The sequence below is a fragment of the Ranitomeya variabilis genome, chromosome 1 (assembly GCF_051348905.1).
Source record: "Ranitomeya variabilis isolate aRanVar5 chromosome 1, aRanVar5.hap1, whole genome shotgun sequence".
Classification (NCBI taxonomy): domain Eukaryota; kingdom Metazoa; phylum Chordata; class Amphibia; order Anura; family Dendrobatidae; genus Ranitomeya; species Ranitomeya variabilis.
Window position 1 is genome coordinate 44,519,289 of NC_135232.1, and position 15,018 is coordinate 44,534,306.

The 15,018-nt window shown below is 43.1% G+C and overlaps 1 protein-coding gene across 2 annotated transcripts in view; it reads left to right on the plus strand.

Moving 5' to 3' along the window:
- The window catches only part of LOC143804636 (ornithine decarboxylase-like), an 82,738-nt gene extending 72,307 nt beyond the window's left edge, over positions 1-10,431 (plus strand). For both annotated transcript variants that reach the window (XM_077282925.1, XM_077282916.1), the window contains exons 8-10: positions 582-729; positions 9,870-9,976; positions 10,117-10,431. In XM_077282925.1, coding sequence (XP_077139040.1) covers positions 582-729; positions 9,870-9,976; positions 10,117-10,371 — 510 coding nt within the window. In that variant the 3' untranslated portion in view covers positions 10,372-10,431. The remainder of the gene's footprint in view (positions 1-581; positions 730-9,869; positions 9,977-10,116) is intronic.
- Positions 10,432-15,018: the final 4,587 nt, after the last annotated feature.

Consider the following 15,018-nt stretch of genomic DNA (forward strand, 5'->3'; position numbering starts at 1 on the left):
GACTATATGAAGAAAGTGGATTCAAAAAAATATTCTAGTCAACTTATGATCGCAATGTGTTACAGAAAGCTACATCTTGCAAAAATGCCTACACTTGCTTTTAAAGATGTCTGACTTTTGTAATTACAAGAGCAAACTTGATTAAAAAGAGATTTTTAATCATTGCACTTGCTAAAACTATAAATTACTCTTCTGAAGTCATGAAGGTGGCATCATGAAGAGAAGAGTCAAGAATGTTCATGCCCAAAGTCTGTCCTACCAGGCCTAATTGCCAGCATGCGCCATTGCACCCCATTGAACAGTGAGGGAGAGAATGCTTGAATACTTGACCCGATCTCGTCTTTGTACTGGGCCAAAACTTGAAGTTTGTTGATCACAACTGCGCATGCTTCCTATCAAGCCATATGGGAAGGGTTTATTCGGCATGGCCACCCTTGACACTTCTACTTCTCTTACTATCACATATACGAACAACTTTAGGAAGCAAAAGATGTGAAGTTTCAGGTTGTGGTGGACATTTAGGGATGAAAAATAATGGAAACAATTCACCTCAAAATACCTGTCATCATCTCTCATTTTAGTTTTTCGCCGTGGTTTCCAAAGCCTTGGGTCAGTATTTTCCCAGGAAGGAAGAAGTGGAAATTATCTCAGAGCCTGGACGATACTTTGTAGGCTCTGCTCTTACAGCTGCTCTTAATATCATTGGCAAAAAAGAGGAGTGTGTGACAGGTGAGTAGATCATGGTGATTTGGGGTATATATTAGTTAATTACAAAGATTAATTATTGTGGGTGTTGCAGAACATTTTTCATTCCTTGAAGTGATGGTTCCTATTTTAGTGGGGGGGTTTTTAAGAGAATTACTGCACTTTCATAAAAATATTGACAAGTCATAGAGACATGTCTGAAGTTCTTATTGGTGGAGGTCCAAGTGCTGAGACCTCAGCTGATTTTCAAAAAAGGAAGGGGTTGTGTGACGCTAGTCACTACTCACGGACCAGCCATGAGGCAGGGTAGGCAAATGTTCCTGGGTCAGATACCAAGAAAGCACATCATAAACTAAAGGAGAAAGACAAATGCCTTTTTTTCTGAGAACACATCTCCAGAGTCTTTCAGGTACCCTGGCAGATCCTCCAGACAAGTGGAGCAACTTTGTACAGAACTAAGACATTTCTTATGACAAGTGAGGCTCCACTTAACAATAAGATTCTAACACCAATCAAGAACAGGATTGTGAATACATAGCCATGGAAGCCCCAATACCAACCCAGCAGGTAAATTGTCCAACACATAGCAGGAAATGGACTCAGAGCGAAGTGTTACCACTCTAAGTGTGAACTCCACCATTACCAGCTGGACAAGATTCTGGAGTAACAGTGCCCTGTCAATGGCAAAAATTTGAAAGGATCTTTCCAATCTAACTGTCCCCTAACTGTCCTTTACCCTAATTTCAGAACCAGTCCAAAATCAATGAAGTTGGTGGCAGACCCACAGTCAATGAAAGCTAACACAGATAACTATTGTTTCTTAAAAAGCAATTCCATGTTTAACAGTATTTTGTCTGGGTGACCTCCTTGACAATCACCAGGACTTAGGCGTTTCCCGTTGGCTTGCTTGCTTGATGGTGTGCTGAGCAGTCCTTAAGGAAATGTCAAGTTTGACCACAATAGAGGCAGAGTTTAAGATTGTGCCGACGTCTCCTCTCAACAATTTGAGAGCTGGCACCTCCAACTTCTATTGGTTCTGCCTCAGGTAAGTGGATGGACTCGGGAAGATTGATCGAAACACCCAGCCACTCATCATGTGTCTCCCAAAATCTTCAATGCATTTAAATAGCCTAAGTCATGGCTTGCTCTAAAGAACAAGGTGGAGAATGCAGAGCCAGAGCGTCCTTAATCCTGGGTCAGACACATCTCTGGCACTCCTAAGTTCAGGCACAATGCTCCTGACAGGCAAAGGTTAGAAAAACGCCTATAATATCTAATTATCTAAATTTCTAGGCTCTACAAATAACCAGAGACCTTCATAGGGATGCATGAAAAGAGAGTACACAAAATTAGATGCAAAAAAAAAACATTGTCAGAATTTGAACCCAGCTGCTCTTGTGCACCAGGCAGCAGCAAATCCCTCTAAGGTATTCAGCTCACTGGACAGTTCCTTGTTAACCCAGATAAAAGTACCTGTGTTGCTTCTGATTGTCTCCACCCTGAGTTCCTTATTGTCTCCACCCAGTAATCTCCTGTTTGAGCGCCCTACTTAAATCTGACATTGCACTTCCTTCCATGCAAGATTATTGAGCTCCTAGCCTTTAGTCAAGCTCTCCTTTCACCTGCCGCTTCATCCAAGATTATACTGCTGCTACCTTGTACTGACCCCTGGCTATTCCTGATTACGGAACCTGGTGATCCTTTAGCTATACTCCTGCTCCTGTGTACTGACCCCTGGCCATTCCTGACTATGCATCCTGCTGATCCTCTAACTATACTGCTGCTCTTGTGTACCGACCCTTGGCTATTCCTGACTACACTACCTGCTGGTGCTGCCCTTAGTGGTTGCAATACCACTACTCCAAACAAGGTCAGTTCACAAACTTTGTGTTATTCATTCATAAAACGAGCAAAATAAAAAATTATGTTGAGAAAAAACTCTAGAAAGCATGAACTTTTGAAAGTGAGAACCTTCAGGCGAAATGAGCCTGAGAGGCCACAGAGGTCACAACTGCTCTCCTAAGGATTGCGGTGAAACTGAATGGGGGGATTTCAAGCAGCACCTAAAGATAGGAAAGTACTAGGAGGGGCAGGATCCCCTGCTGCCTTGGAGAGTAGGGGGAAAAAGAAATGTGTGAGCTGTGCCTGTCAGGCCTATTGAGCCTAACGCAGGGTTAAGAGAAGCAGAAAGACCTTTGTGGAACTGGCACCTGAGAGCTGCATCATTCCACAGAACTTCAGAGGACCATTGCCAGAACTCATAACTATAGTGGTGCGGCACCCTGTGTTATTATTTATGGTTCATGATCTTTGTCTCCGCGACCTGAAACCTGTCAGGTTCATCATAGATCATCCCTAAGGCATCAAGAAAGGCATCAACAGAAGACTGTTCTGGGGACAAAGAAAATGCTCAAGTCTGAGGGTCCCCTCGCAGTAGGGGCTAGCTGTGAGGTAGGGTAGTCAAACGTTCCAGGGTCAGATTCCAAGAGAGCACATCATAAACTAAAGGGGAAAGACAAAGGCGTAGTCAGGTCACGGTCTGAGGTCAAAATACCAGGAAGATAGTGGATCAGAGCAAAGGGACTAGGTAATTGGATGGTCAGAATGAGGTCCAAGGTTAGCTAGCAATAGATCAACAAACAAAGCACAGAAAAACAAGGCAAACATGCAACATGGAGTACATTGTTATGACCCCAATGGCAGAGGGTCTCAGAATTTATAACCAAGTCTGCAAACACAAAAAACCAGCTCATAGGGCAGTGGTAACTAGGCTGACCATATACCTGAACCTAGCACCACAAATAGCAGCAGCCGGGGAACGTACCTACGTTGGTTCTAGACGTCTCGTGCCAGCCGGAGAACTAACTAACCCTAGAAGGGAAAAGATAGACCTTTCTTGCCTCCAGAGAAAAGACCCCAAAAGTTGGATACAAGCCCCCAACAAATAATAACGGTGAGGTAAGAAGAAAAGACAAACGCAAGGATGAACTAGGTTTTTTAGCAAAGAGAGGCCCACTGACTAATAGCAGAATATAGGAAGATGACTTATACGGTCAGCAAAAACCCTATCAAAATTTCCACGCTGAATATTCAAGAACCCCCGAACCGTCTAACGGCACGGGGGGAGAATATCAGCCCCCTAGAGCTTCCAGCTATATCAGGAATCACATTTGGTACAAGCTGGACAGAAATAAGAGCAAATGCAAATAACCAAAAAATAAGGAAGCAGGACTTAGCTTATTTTGCAAGAACCAGGACCAGCAGACAGGAGCAAACAGAAAGGAACTGATTACAACGATGCCAGGCACCAGACTGAAAATCCAGGAAGCTTAAATAGCAACACCCCTGGACTAACGAGCCAGGTGGGTACCAAGCTAGAGAAAGAAGCTCAAAGTGTCATGTCGCTAGTGACCACAAGAGGGAGCCAAAAAGTCCAATTCACAACAGTACCCCCCCCTTAAGGAGGGGTCACCGAACCCTCACCAAGACCACCAGGACGATCAGGATGAGCAGCGTGAAAGGCACAAACTAAATCGGCCGCATGAACATCAGAGGCGACCACCCAGGAATTATCCTCCTGACCATAGCCCTTCCACTTGACCAGATACTGAAGCCTCCGTCTGGAGAGACGAGAATCCAAGATCTTCTCCACCACGTACTCCAACTCGCCCTCAACCAACACCGGAGCAGGAGGCTCAACAGAAGGAACCACAGGCACAACGTAGCGCCGCAACAAAGACCTATGGAACACGTTGTGAATGGCAAACGACACCGGAAGATCCAAGCGAAAGGACACTGGATTAAGGATTTCCAAAATCTTATAAGGACCGATGAAGCGAGGCTACACCAGCCACACCAAATCCCCGACTTGAAGTCGGGGACCCACACCGCGGCGGCGGTTGGCAAAACGCTGAGCCTTCTCCTGTGACAACTTTAGGTTGTCCACCACATGATTCCAGATCCGCTGCAACCTATCCACCACAGAATCTACCCCAGGACAGTCAGAGGGCTCAACATGTCCGAGGAAAAACGAGGATGAAAACCAGAGTTGCAGAAAAATGGCGAAACCAAAGTAGCGGAACTAGCCCGATTATTAAGGGCAAACTCAGCCAATGGCAAGAAGGTCACCCAATCATCCTGATCTGCAGAAACAAAACACCTCAAATAAGCCTCTAGAGTCTGATTTGTTTGCTCCGTTTGGCCATTAGTCTGAGGATGAAAGGCAGACGAAAATGACAAATCAATGCCCATCTTAGCACAAAAGGATCGCCAGAACCTGGAAACAAACTGGGATCCTCTGTCAGACACGATATTCTCAGGAATGCCGTGCAAGCGAACCACATTCTGAAAGAATAAAGGAACCAGATCGGAAGAGGAAGGCAGCTTAGGCAAGGACACCAAATGGACCATCTTGGAAAAGCGATCACATACCACCCAGATGACAGACATGCCCTGAGACACCGGAAGATCTGAAATGAAATCCATGGAAATGTGTGTCCAAGGCCTCTTCGGGACAGGTAAAGGCAAGAGCAACCCGCTGGCACGAGAACAGCAAGGCTTAGCTCGAGCACAAGTCCCACAGGACTGCACAAATGACCGCACATCCCGTGACAAGGAAGGCCACCAAAAGGACCTAGCCACCAAATCTCTGGTGCCAAAAATTCCCGGATGCCCTGCCAACACCGAGGAATGAACCTCGGAAATGACTCTGCTGGTCCATTTATCAGGAACAAACAGTCTGTCAGGTGGACAAGAGTCAGGTCTACCAGCCTGAAATCTCTGCAACACACGTCGCAAATCCGGAGAAATGGCTGACAAGATTACTCCCTCTTTAAGAATACCAGCTGGCTCTGAAACTCCAGGAGAGTCAGGCACAAAGCTCCTTGAAAGAGCATCAGCCTTCACGTTCTTTGAACCTGGTAGGTACGAGACCACAAAGTCAAAACGGGAGAAAAACAATGACCAACGGGCCTGTCTAGGATTCAGGCGCTTAGCAGACTCGAGATACATCAGATTCTTGTGATCAGTCAAGACCACCACACGATGCTTAGCACCCTCGAGCCAATGACGCCACTCCTCAAATGCCCACTTCATGGCCAACAACTCCCGATTGCCAACATCATAGTTCCGCTCAGCAGGCGAAAACTTCCTAGAAAAAAAAGCACATGGTCTCATTACAGAGCAACCAGGGCCTCTCTGCGACAAAACGGCCCCTGCCCCGATCTCAGAAGCATCCACTTCAACCTGAAAGGGAAGTGAGACATCAGGCTGGCACAAAACAGGCGCCGAAGTAAACCGGCGCTTCAGCTCTTGGAAAGCTTCCACGGCTGCAGGAGCCCAGTTAGCAACATCAGAACCTTTCTTGGTCATATCCGTCAAAGGTTTAACAACGCTAGAAAAGTTAGCGATAAAACGACGGTAGAAGTTAGCAAAACCCAAGAACTTCTGAAGACTCTTAACTGACGTGGGTTGAGTCCACTCATGAATAGCTCGGACCTTGACTGGGTCCATCTCCACCGCAGAAGGGGAAAAAATAAAACCCAAAAAGGGAACCTTCTGTACTCCAAAAAGACACTTTGAGCCCTTAACGAACAAAGCATTCTCACGCAAAACCTGAAACACCGTCCTGACCTGCTTAACATGGGAGTCCCAATCATCAGAAAAAAACAGAATATCATCCAGATAAACAATCATAAATTTATCCAGATACTTCCGGAAGATATCATGCATAAAGGACTGAAAAACTGAAGGAGCATTAGAAAGCCCAAAAGGCATCACCAAGTACTCAAAATGACCTTCGGGCGTATTAAATGCAGTTATCCATTCATCTCCTTGCTTAATGCGCACAAGGTTGTACGCACCACGAAGATCTATCTTGGTGAACCACTTGGCACCCTTGATCCGGGCAAACAAGTCTGACAACAGAGGCAAAGGATACTGAAATTTAACAGTGATTTTATTCAGAAGCCGATAGTCTATACAAGGTCTCAAAGATCCGTCCTTTTTGGCCACAAAAAAGAATCCCGCACCAAGAGGGGAAGAGGATGGACGGATATGCCCCTTCTCCAGAGACTCCTTGATATATGAACGCATTGCGGTATGCTCAGGTACAGACAGATTAAATAATCTTCCCTTAGGAAATTTACTACCTGGAATCAAATCTATAGCGCAGTCACAGTCCCTATGAGGAGGCAGAGCACTGGACCTGGACTCGCTGAAAACATCCTGATAATCAGACAAATACTCAGGAACTTCCGAAGGAGTAGAGGAAGCAATAGACACCGGCGGGGAATCACCATGAATTCCCTGACAGCCCCAACTTGACACTGACATTGCCTTCCAATCCAAAACTGGATTATGGGTCTGTAACCATGGCAGACCCAAAACGACCAAATCATGCATTTTATGCAGAACAAGAAAACGAATCACCTCCCGATGTTCAGGAGTCATGCACATGGTTACCTGTGTCCAAAACTGCGGCTTATATTCCGCCAATGGCGTAGCATCAATACCTCTAAGAGGGATAGGATTTACCAACGGCTCAAGTACAAAACCACAGCGCTTGGCAAATGACAGATCCATAAGACTCAGGGCAGCACCTGAATCCACAAACGCCATAGCAGGGTAGGAAGACAATGAGCAAATTAAAGTCACAGACAAAATAAATTTAGGTTGCAGATTACCAATGGCGACAGGACTAACAACCCTTGTTAGGCGTTTAGAGCATGCTGATATAACATGTGTAGAATCACCACAGTAAAAACACAACCCATTCAGACGTCTATGATTTTTCCGTTCATTTCTAGTCTGAATTCTACCACATTGCATTAAATCAGGTGTTTGTTCAGACAACACCACCAGAGGATTAGCGGCTTTGTGCTCCCGCAAACGCCGGTCAATCTGAATAGCCAGCGCCATGGAATCATTTAGACTTGTAGGAATGGAGAAACCCACCATCACATTCTTAATGGCTTCAGAAAGGCCATTTCTGAAATTTGCGGCCAGAGCACACTCATTCCACTGAGTAAGCACGGACCATCTCCGAAATTTTTGGCAATACACTTCAGCTTCATCCTGGCCCTGAGAGATAGCCAGCAAGGCTTTTTCTGCCTGAATTTCAAGATTGGGTTCCTCGTAAAGCAACCCGAGCGCCAGAAAAAACGCATCAATATTTGCCAATGCCGGATCTCCTGGCGCTAACGAGAAAGCCCAATCCTGAGGGTCGCCCCGCAAGAAAGAGATAACAATTTTAACTTGCTGAGCTGAGTCTCCAGACGAACGGGGTCTCAGAGATAGAAACAATTTACAATTATTCCTGAAATTCCTAAACTTAAATCGGTCTCCAGAAAACAGTTCAGGAATAGGTATTTTAGGTTCTGACATAGGACTACTGGTAACAAAATCTTGAATACCCTGCACACGAGCAGCAAGCTGATCCACACTAGTAATCAAGGTCTGGACATTCATGTCTGCAGCAAGCTCAAGCCACTCTGAGGTAAAGGGGAGGAAGAAAGAAAAAAAAAAAACAAACAAACTCAGAATTTCCTTTCTTATTATCCCACTTCTGCAATGCATTAAACATTCACCTTTGGCCTGGCATACTGTTATGACCCCAATGGCAGAGGGTCTCAGAATTTATCACCAAGTCTGCAAACACAAAAAACCAGCTCATAGGGCAGTGGTAACTAGGCTGACCATATACCTGAACCTAGCACCACAAATAGCAGCAGCCGGGGAACGTACCTACGTTGGTTCTAGACGTCTCGCGCCAGCCGGAGAACTAACTAACCCTAGAAGGGAAAAGATAGACCTTTCTTGCCTCCAGAGAAAAGACCCCAAAAGTTGGATACAAGCCCCCAACAAATAATAACGGTGAGGTAAGAAGAAAAGACAAACGCAAGGATGAACTAGGTTTTTTAGCAAAGGGAGGCCCACTGACTAATAGCAGAATATAGGAAGATGACTTATACGGTCAGCAAAAACCCTATCAAAATTTCCACGCTGAATATTCAAGAACCCCCGAACCGTCTAACGGCTCGGGGGGAGAATATCAGCCCCCTAGAGCTTCCAGCTATATCAGGAATCACATTTGGTACAAGCTGGACAGAAATAAGAAATAACCAAAAAATAAGGAAGCAGGACTTAGCTTATTTTGCAAGAACCAGGACCAGCAGACAGGAGCAAACAGAAAGGAACTGATTACAACGATGCCAGGCACCAGACTGAAAATCCAGGAAGCTTAAATAGCAACACCCCTGGACTAACGAGCCAGGTGGGTACCAAGCTAGAGAAAGAAGCTCAAAGTGTCATGTCGCTAGTGACCACAAGAGGGAGCCAAAAAGTCCAATTCACAACAGTACATGCTACGATTGGTAGAGATCTGGGACTGACAGCTTAGCTAAGTAGCTGGGTAATCACTAAGAACAAAGAACAGTTGAGAGAAGCTGAGCACCTCCCAGTCTCAGATTGCACGACTGAGCTGTTTCTCAAAATGCCAACAGCTCAGCAGGCCCTGCTCTAGATTGGACGACTGATCTGTCAATCACTGCGTCCAAGACACATTGAGTGGAGGAATTGTAACAGGTAGAAGTTTTCTCGGATCTTCTTTGAGGTTCAATTCAAAACCAAACCCTCGAACATTGTTATCAATAAAAAAATAACAAAGTTATGGTTCTTGCAAAAGGTTAAATATGAGTGTGCCCTCCAAAACTCTTTAGACTCTTCATTCTGAACCCAAAGCACAAAATTATAGATTCTCTGGGATCTAGGAGACTCATAACTATCTTATCATCTGGACCACTACATTGACTATTTTTCATTATCCTATCATATTCTGGAATTTTATGACTTCCTAGGTCATGATCACCCAAACAGTTCAGCCTAGTGCAGCTCTGATTGTTTTTAAGTGCCTTTGAATAAAGTTTACCCAAAAGTCACACATTTCTCATAATGTCTGGAGCTGATTGCCCATGTCCCAGGCTATTAGGTGATGACGACAGATTGGGGGAAGGTGGGTAACAATTTTCTATATAACTTAGAGACCTACCAGTGTCTGGGGAAGGTTTTACGTACTAGATTAGAGCATGCCAACCAACATGGTGCAAAAAAACTATTTCTGATCTACTCATAGTTGACTGTACATTGATTTTTTGTGTGTTTTACAGACACAGATGGGAAAGAGATCAGGAAACTCTCGTATTATATGAATGACGGAGTACTTGGAACATTTTGGGTTCATGAATTAGGAGGTCTGAAGATGAAACCACTGAAGGTAAATGACCTCTTACACCAATAATACACACATGACGAATGTATGCCCAGTTGATATCAGATTGGAGCAAATATGTATTCACATATATATTTTTTCCTGCAAATATGTATTCACATATATATTTTTTCCTTCTGTACTAGGACCACCACCATTCACAACAACAGTTTCCAAGCAAACTTTGGGGACCCTGCTGTACAGACTATGACCTTATTATAGAAGAAGTCAATCTCCCAGAGCTGGAAATGGGAGAATGGATAATATTCCCAAACAAGGGTGCCTATAGTATATCAAACGCAACAACATTTAATGGGTTCCAAATACCGGCCGTGTACTATACAATGAGTGAAGACAAGCTGAAGAAAATCCAGAAAGTGCAAATTTTGGCCACACAATAATTTTACTGTTATTTTTCATGATATGTGCAGATAATAAAATAAAAATGGACACCAGCTACCGATGGACCCTTGAATCTCTTCTTGCTTAATCCCAAAAAGAGGCACCTTCCCTTATTAAGGCTGAGTTCACAAGCAGCGGGTATATAATTCACCTCGCAACCCACAAACAACTAAAATTCTTCAAATATGCACAGTATTCAAACATAGCAATAACATTTTTTTCTCTTTAAGGCATTTACCATACAGGTTAATTACATTTATGTTTTGACAGATTAGATTTTTGCAGACACGTCAAAAGTCTTTATTTTAAAACTGGCAAAAACTGAGGCATTTGAATTTGTTTATGTGTTTTTAAAACCTTTTTTTTACTATTTTGTTATGGTATTTGAACCTGCATCCCTTTGATTGTATTTTCTATTTACTGCAATAGTATATAGAGTAAATCATGTTTTTGGAATTCCAGCCACAAGCAGCCATGGTAGCCCAACATAGCTGTCTACCAAGTTGGCAGCCATGGGAGCCTTCAGTTGTCCCTACGCTGCCATGGTAAACAAACATTGCTCCATTTAAATGCTACTTTCTGTAATTGACAGCGGTATCAAAATGGTTGAACAGCAGCAATCTGTGCAAGCTCTGGTTGCTGCTGTTACAAGCTGTTGTTACCTGCAGTATAGTACAGCCATAATGTGCCATGTTTGGAGTAGACTAAGCGTTTGAGCCTGATCCAAATGTGGACCTCGGCATGGACAAAGAGTAATATCAATTTGCCCCATATGGTTAAATTGTCACTGGGCTTCCAAAAAAGTATGACATTTCATAGTCAGGTTTTACTTGGCATAGGTTCAGGTGCTGAAACTATTAATGATCAATGAAATTAAGAGACAAAAGCTTTCAGCCATAACTCTCGTTCAGGTGTCGTTGGCTGAAGATGGGTCGTAGAAAGTCCCAGCGCCCGGATCTCTACCAATCAAAGCTTCTGACCTGTCACTATCATACAAAAGAAAATCCCATGGCAGCCAATATGACTAGTGATAATAATTCCCAATTTAATGTTACCTGCTTAACCCAGCAGGAAGTACGGCGGCGTCTAAAAATCACAAAAATTGACAAATCTCTGGGCCCGGATGGGATACACCCCCGAGTACTGCAGGAATTAAGTACAATCATTGATAGACCATTATTTTTAATCTTTAAAGAGTCCATAATAACAGGGTCTGTACCACAGGACTGGCGTATAGCAAATGTGGTGCCAATATTCAAAAAGGGGACAAAAACTGTACTCGGAAATTATAGGCCAGTAAGCTTAACCTCTACTGTGGGTAAAATCCTGGAGGGCATTCTAAGGGATGCTATACTGGAGTATCTGAAGAGGAATAACCTCATGACCCAGTATCAGTATCAGCACGGGTTTACTAGGGACCGTTCATGTCAGACTAATTTGATCAGCTTCTATGAAGAGGTAAGTTCCGGTCTGGACCAAGGGAACCCAGTGGATGTAGTGTATATGGAATTTTCAAAAGCTTTTGATATGGTGCCACACAAAAGGTTGTTACATAAAATGAGAGTAATGGGGATAGGGGAAAATATGTGCAAGTGGGTTGAGAGTTGGCTCAGGGATAGGAAACAAAGGGTGGTTATTAATGGAGCACACTCGGACTGGATCACGGTTAGTAGTGGGGTACCACAGGGGTCAGTATTGGGCCCTCTTCTTTTTAACATATTTATTAATGACCTTGTAGGGGGCATTCAGAGTAGAATTTCAATATTTGCAGATGACACTAAACTCTGCAGGGTAATCAATACAGGGGAGGACAATTTTATATTACAGGCTGATTTATGTAAACTAGAAGCTTGGGCTGATAAATGGCAAATGAGCTTTAATGGGGATAAATGTAAGGTCATGCACTTGGGTAGAAGTAATAAGATGTATAACTATGTGCTTAATTCTAAAACTCTGGGCAAAACCGTCAATGAAAAAGACCTGGGTGTATGGGTGGATGACAAACTAACATTCAGTTGCCAGTGTCAGGCAGCTGCTACAAAGGCAAATAAAATAATGGGATGCATTAAAAGAGGCATAGATGCTCATGAGAAGAACATAATTTTACCTCTATACAAGTCACTAGTGCGACCACACTTAGAATACTGTGCACAGTTCTGGTCTCCGGTGTATAAGAAAGACATAGCTGAACTAGAGCGTGTGCAGAGAAGAGCGACCAAGGTTATTAGAGGACTGGGGGGGTCTGCAATACCAAGATAGGTTATTACACTTGGGGCTATTTAGTTTGGAAAAAAGAAGACTAAGGGGTGATCTTATGTTAATGTATAAATATATGAGGGGACAGTATAAAGACCTTTCTGCTCATCTTTTTAATCATAGACCGGTGACAGGGACAAGGGGGCATCCTCTACGTCTGGAGGAAAAAAGGTTTAAGCATAATAACAGACGCGGATTCTTTACTGTAAGAGCAGTGAGACTATGGAACTCTCTGCCGTATGATGTTGTAATGAGTGACTCATTGCTTCAATTTAAGAGGGGACTGGATGCCATTCTGGAAATGTATAATATTACAGGGTATAAATATTAGATTCCTTGATAAGGCGTTCATCCAGGGAACTAGTCTGATTGCCGTATGTGGGGTCGGGAAGGAATTTTTTTCCCCAATGTGGAGCTTACTCTTTGCCACATGGGTTTTTTTTGCCTTCCCCTGGATCAACACGTTAGGGCATGTTAGGTTAGGCTATGGGTTGAACTAGATGGACTTAAAGTCTTCATTCAACCTTAATAACTATGTAACTATGTAACTATGATATATTAAAAGTCTTTACAAGTTCTCTCTATCTCTGAGACTTCTCTGACGGCAGAAACAAAAGGATCAGAAGTCTAAAATTGGACATCATTTGCCAGGGGATAGTCGGGAGCCTCCACATACATTAGGCTGTCAGCTGAAATCATCAATATTGGTGGGTTCGAGTAGATATTAGTCTAAAATGTGTAGGGGATATATATATGGCTTGCTTTAAAGTCTAAGCTATTTATTTAAAGAAAAAGTAGAAATGTAAAGCCCCCATACACATTGGGAAAATCCCTGCTATCCAAACCCTTGGTCAACAGCTGCTGTATCTCATGTGTATGGCTAGGTTTACCTACAGTGGATGTTCTACATCAATACAATTCGTTTTATTGAATGGTGGTGTGGAGGAGTGATACTATAGATACTAGAGGTACTATAAATCTGACCCAATAAATTAGAAACCCTATCTATATGCTCAGTGTCAGACTGGGGTGGCAAGGGCCCATCAGTAACATTGACTGGGAGCCCACTGTTCAATTATTTGCAAAAATGGTGTACTCTTGCAGAGCAGCCCACCAGGGGATTCACCTGTTTCCCTGTGGGCCAGTCCTAGCCTTTATATACTATAAGCAAAACTACTAGGGTGGGATACCAGCCAGTCCCCCACATAATCACCATCACAATACTGGTATATACAATATATTGGGACTAAATAAGGACTAGACAGGACATAACTGCATGGGATATGAAAAACATACTAGAGAAGACACAGTCGAAAAAGTCCAATGTACAAAATGTAAACTTTATTAGATAAAAACATAAAAGATGGAAATAAGGTGCTAAACAACAGTGCAAAAAAAGATCTCCGTGCGCATCCACAGCACGATGACATGAAACGGGGGGAAGGCAGCCCTATATCACAGCTAACATATCATGTAATGGTAAATAAATATATATAGTATATCATACGGAGTATGCATTGAAAACAGTTCCCATATCTGCAGATAGAAGTGAAAATCTCAAACAGTGTAGACATATAAGGACTGTTGCTGTAAATACATACATACCGCGTTAAACTGTAAGCCTGAGATGGAAGAACGTGCCACCCCCCGTCTCCCCCGACGCGCGTTTCGGCGGGTGCCTTTCTATAGCTGTGATATAGGGCTGCCTTCCCCCCGTTTCATGTCATCGTGCTGTGGATGCGCACGGAGATCTTTTTTTGCACTGTTGTTTAGCACCTTATTTCCATCTTTTATGTTTTTATCTAATAAAGTTTACATTTTGTACATTGGACTTTTTCGACTGTGTCTTCTCTAGTATGTTTTTTATATACTATAGTATAAAACTTTACATGAGAAGCATTTATCTCATGTGTCGAATTTGACTTCACTTAAGGGTAATGTAAACTTTAAAAATTATCTCTTATCTAAAGAGGACCTAATACGTAAATGTAATTACCTGGTGTACACTGACGAGCAAAAGGGTGACAATGTTTTGAACTTTTTACTTTCAGGCTCCATATCTCACCATCCGCTACTGCTTCAAATGTCAGACTGCCATCATTTTATACACCATCATCTTTGAAATCTCTTACAAAGATTTGACTTGTAACTATTTAGCATATGATTAGTTATGTTGATTCTTGTCACGTCATTGCATTGTTACTGTTTTGCTCCTGGTGATGAAAAAATCTTTTTCTTCCTATATACTACAAATTACAACCTTTTCTAATAGCTCAGTGTGATATGAGGTTGGTTCCCAAGTGAAAGGTCACTGGTTTGAATTGAGGAGCAGCCATGAAGAAGATTTCCCAAGAAAAGTGAAGCAGCAGCATACAGCTCATCGATAGTGT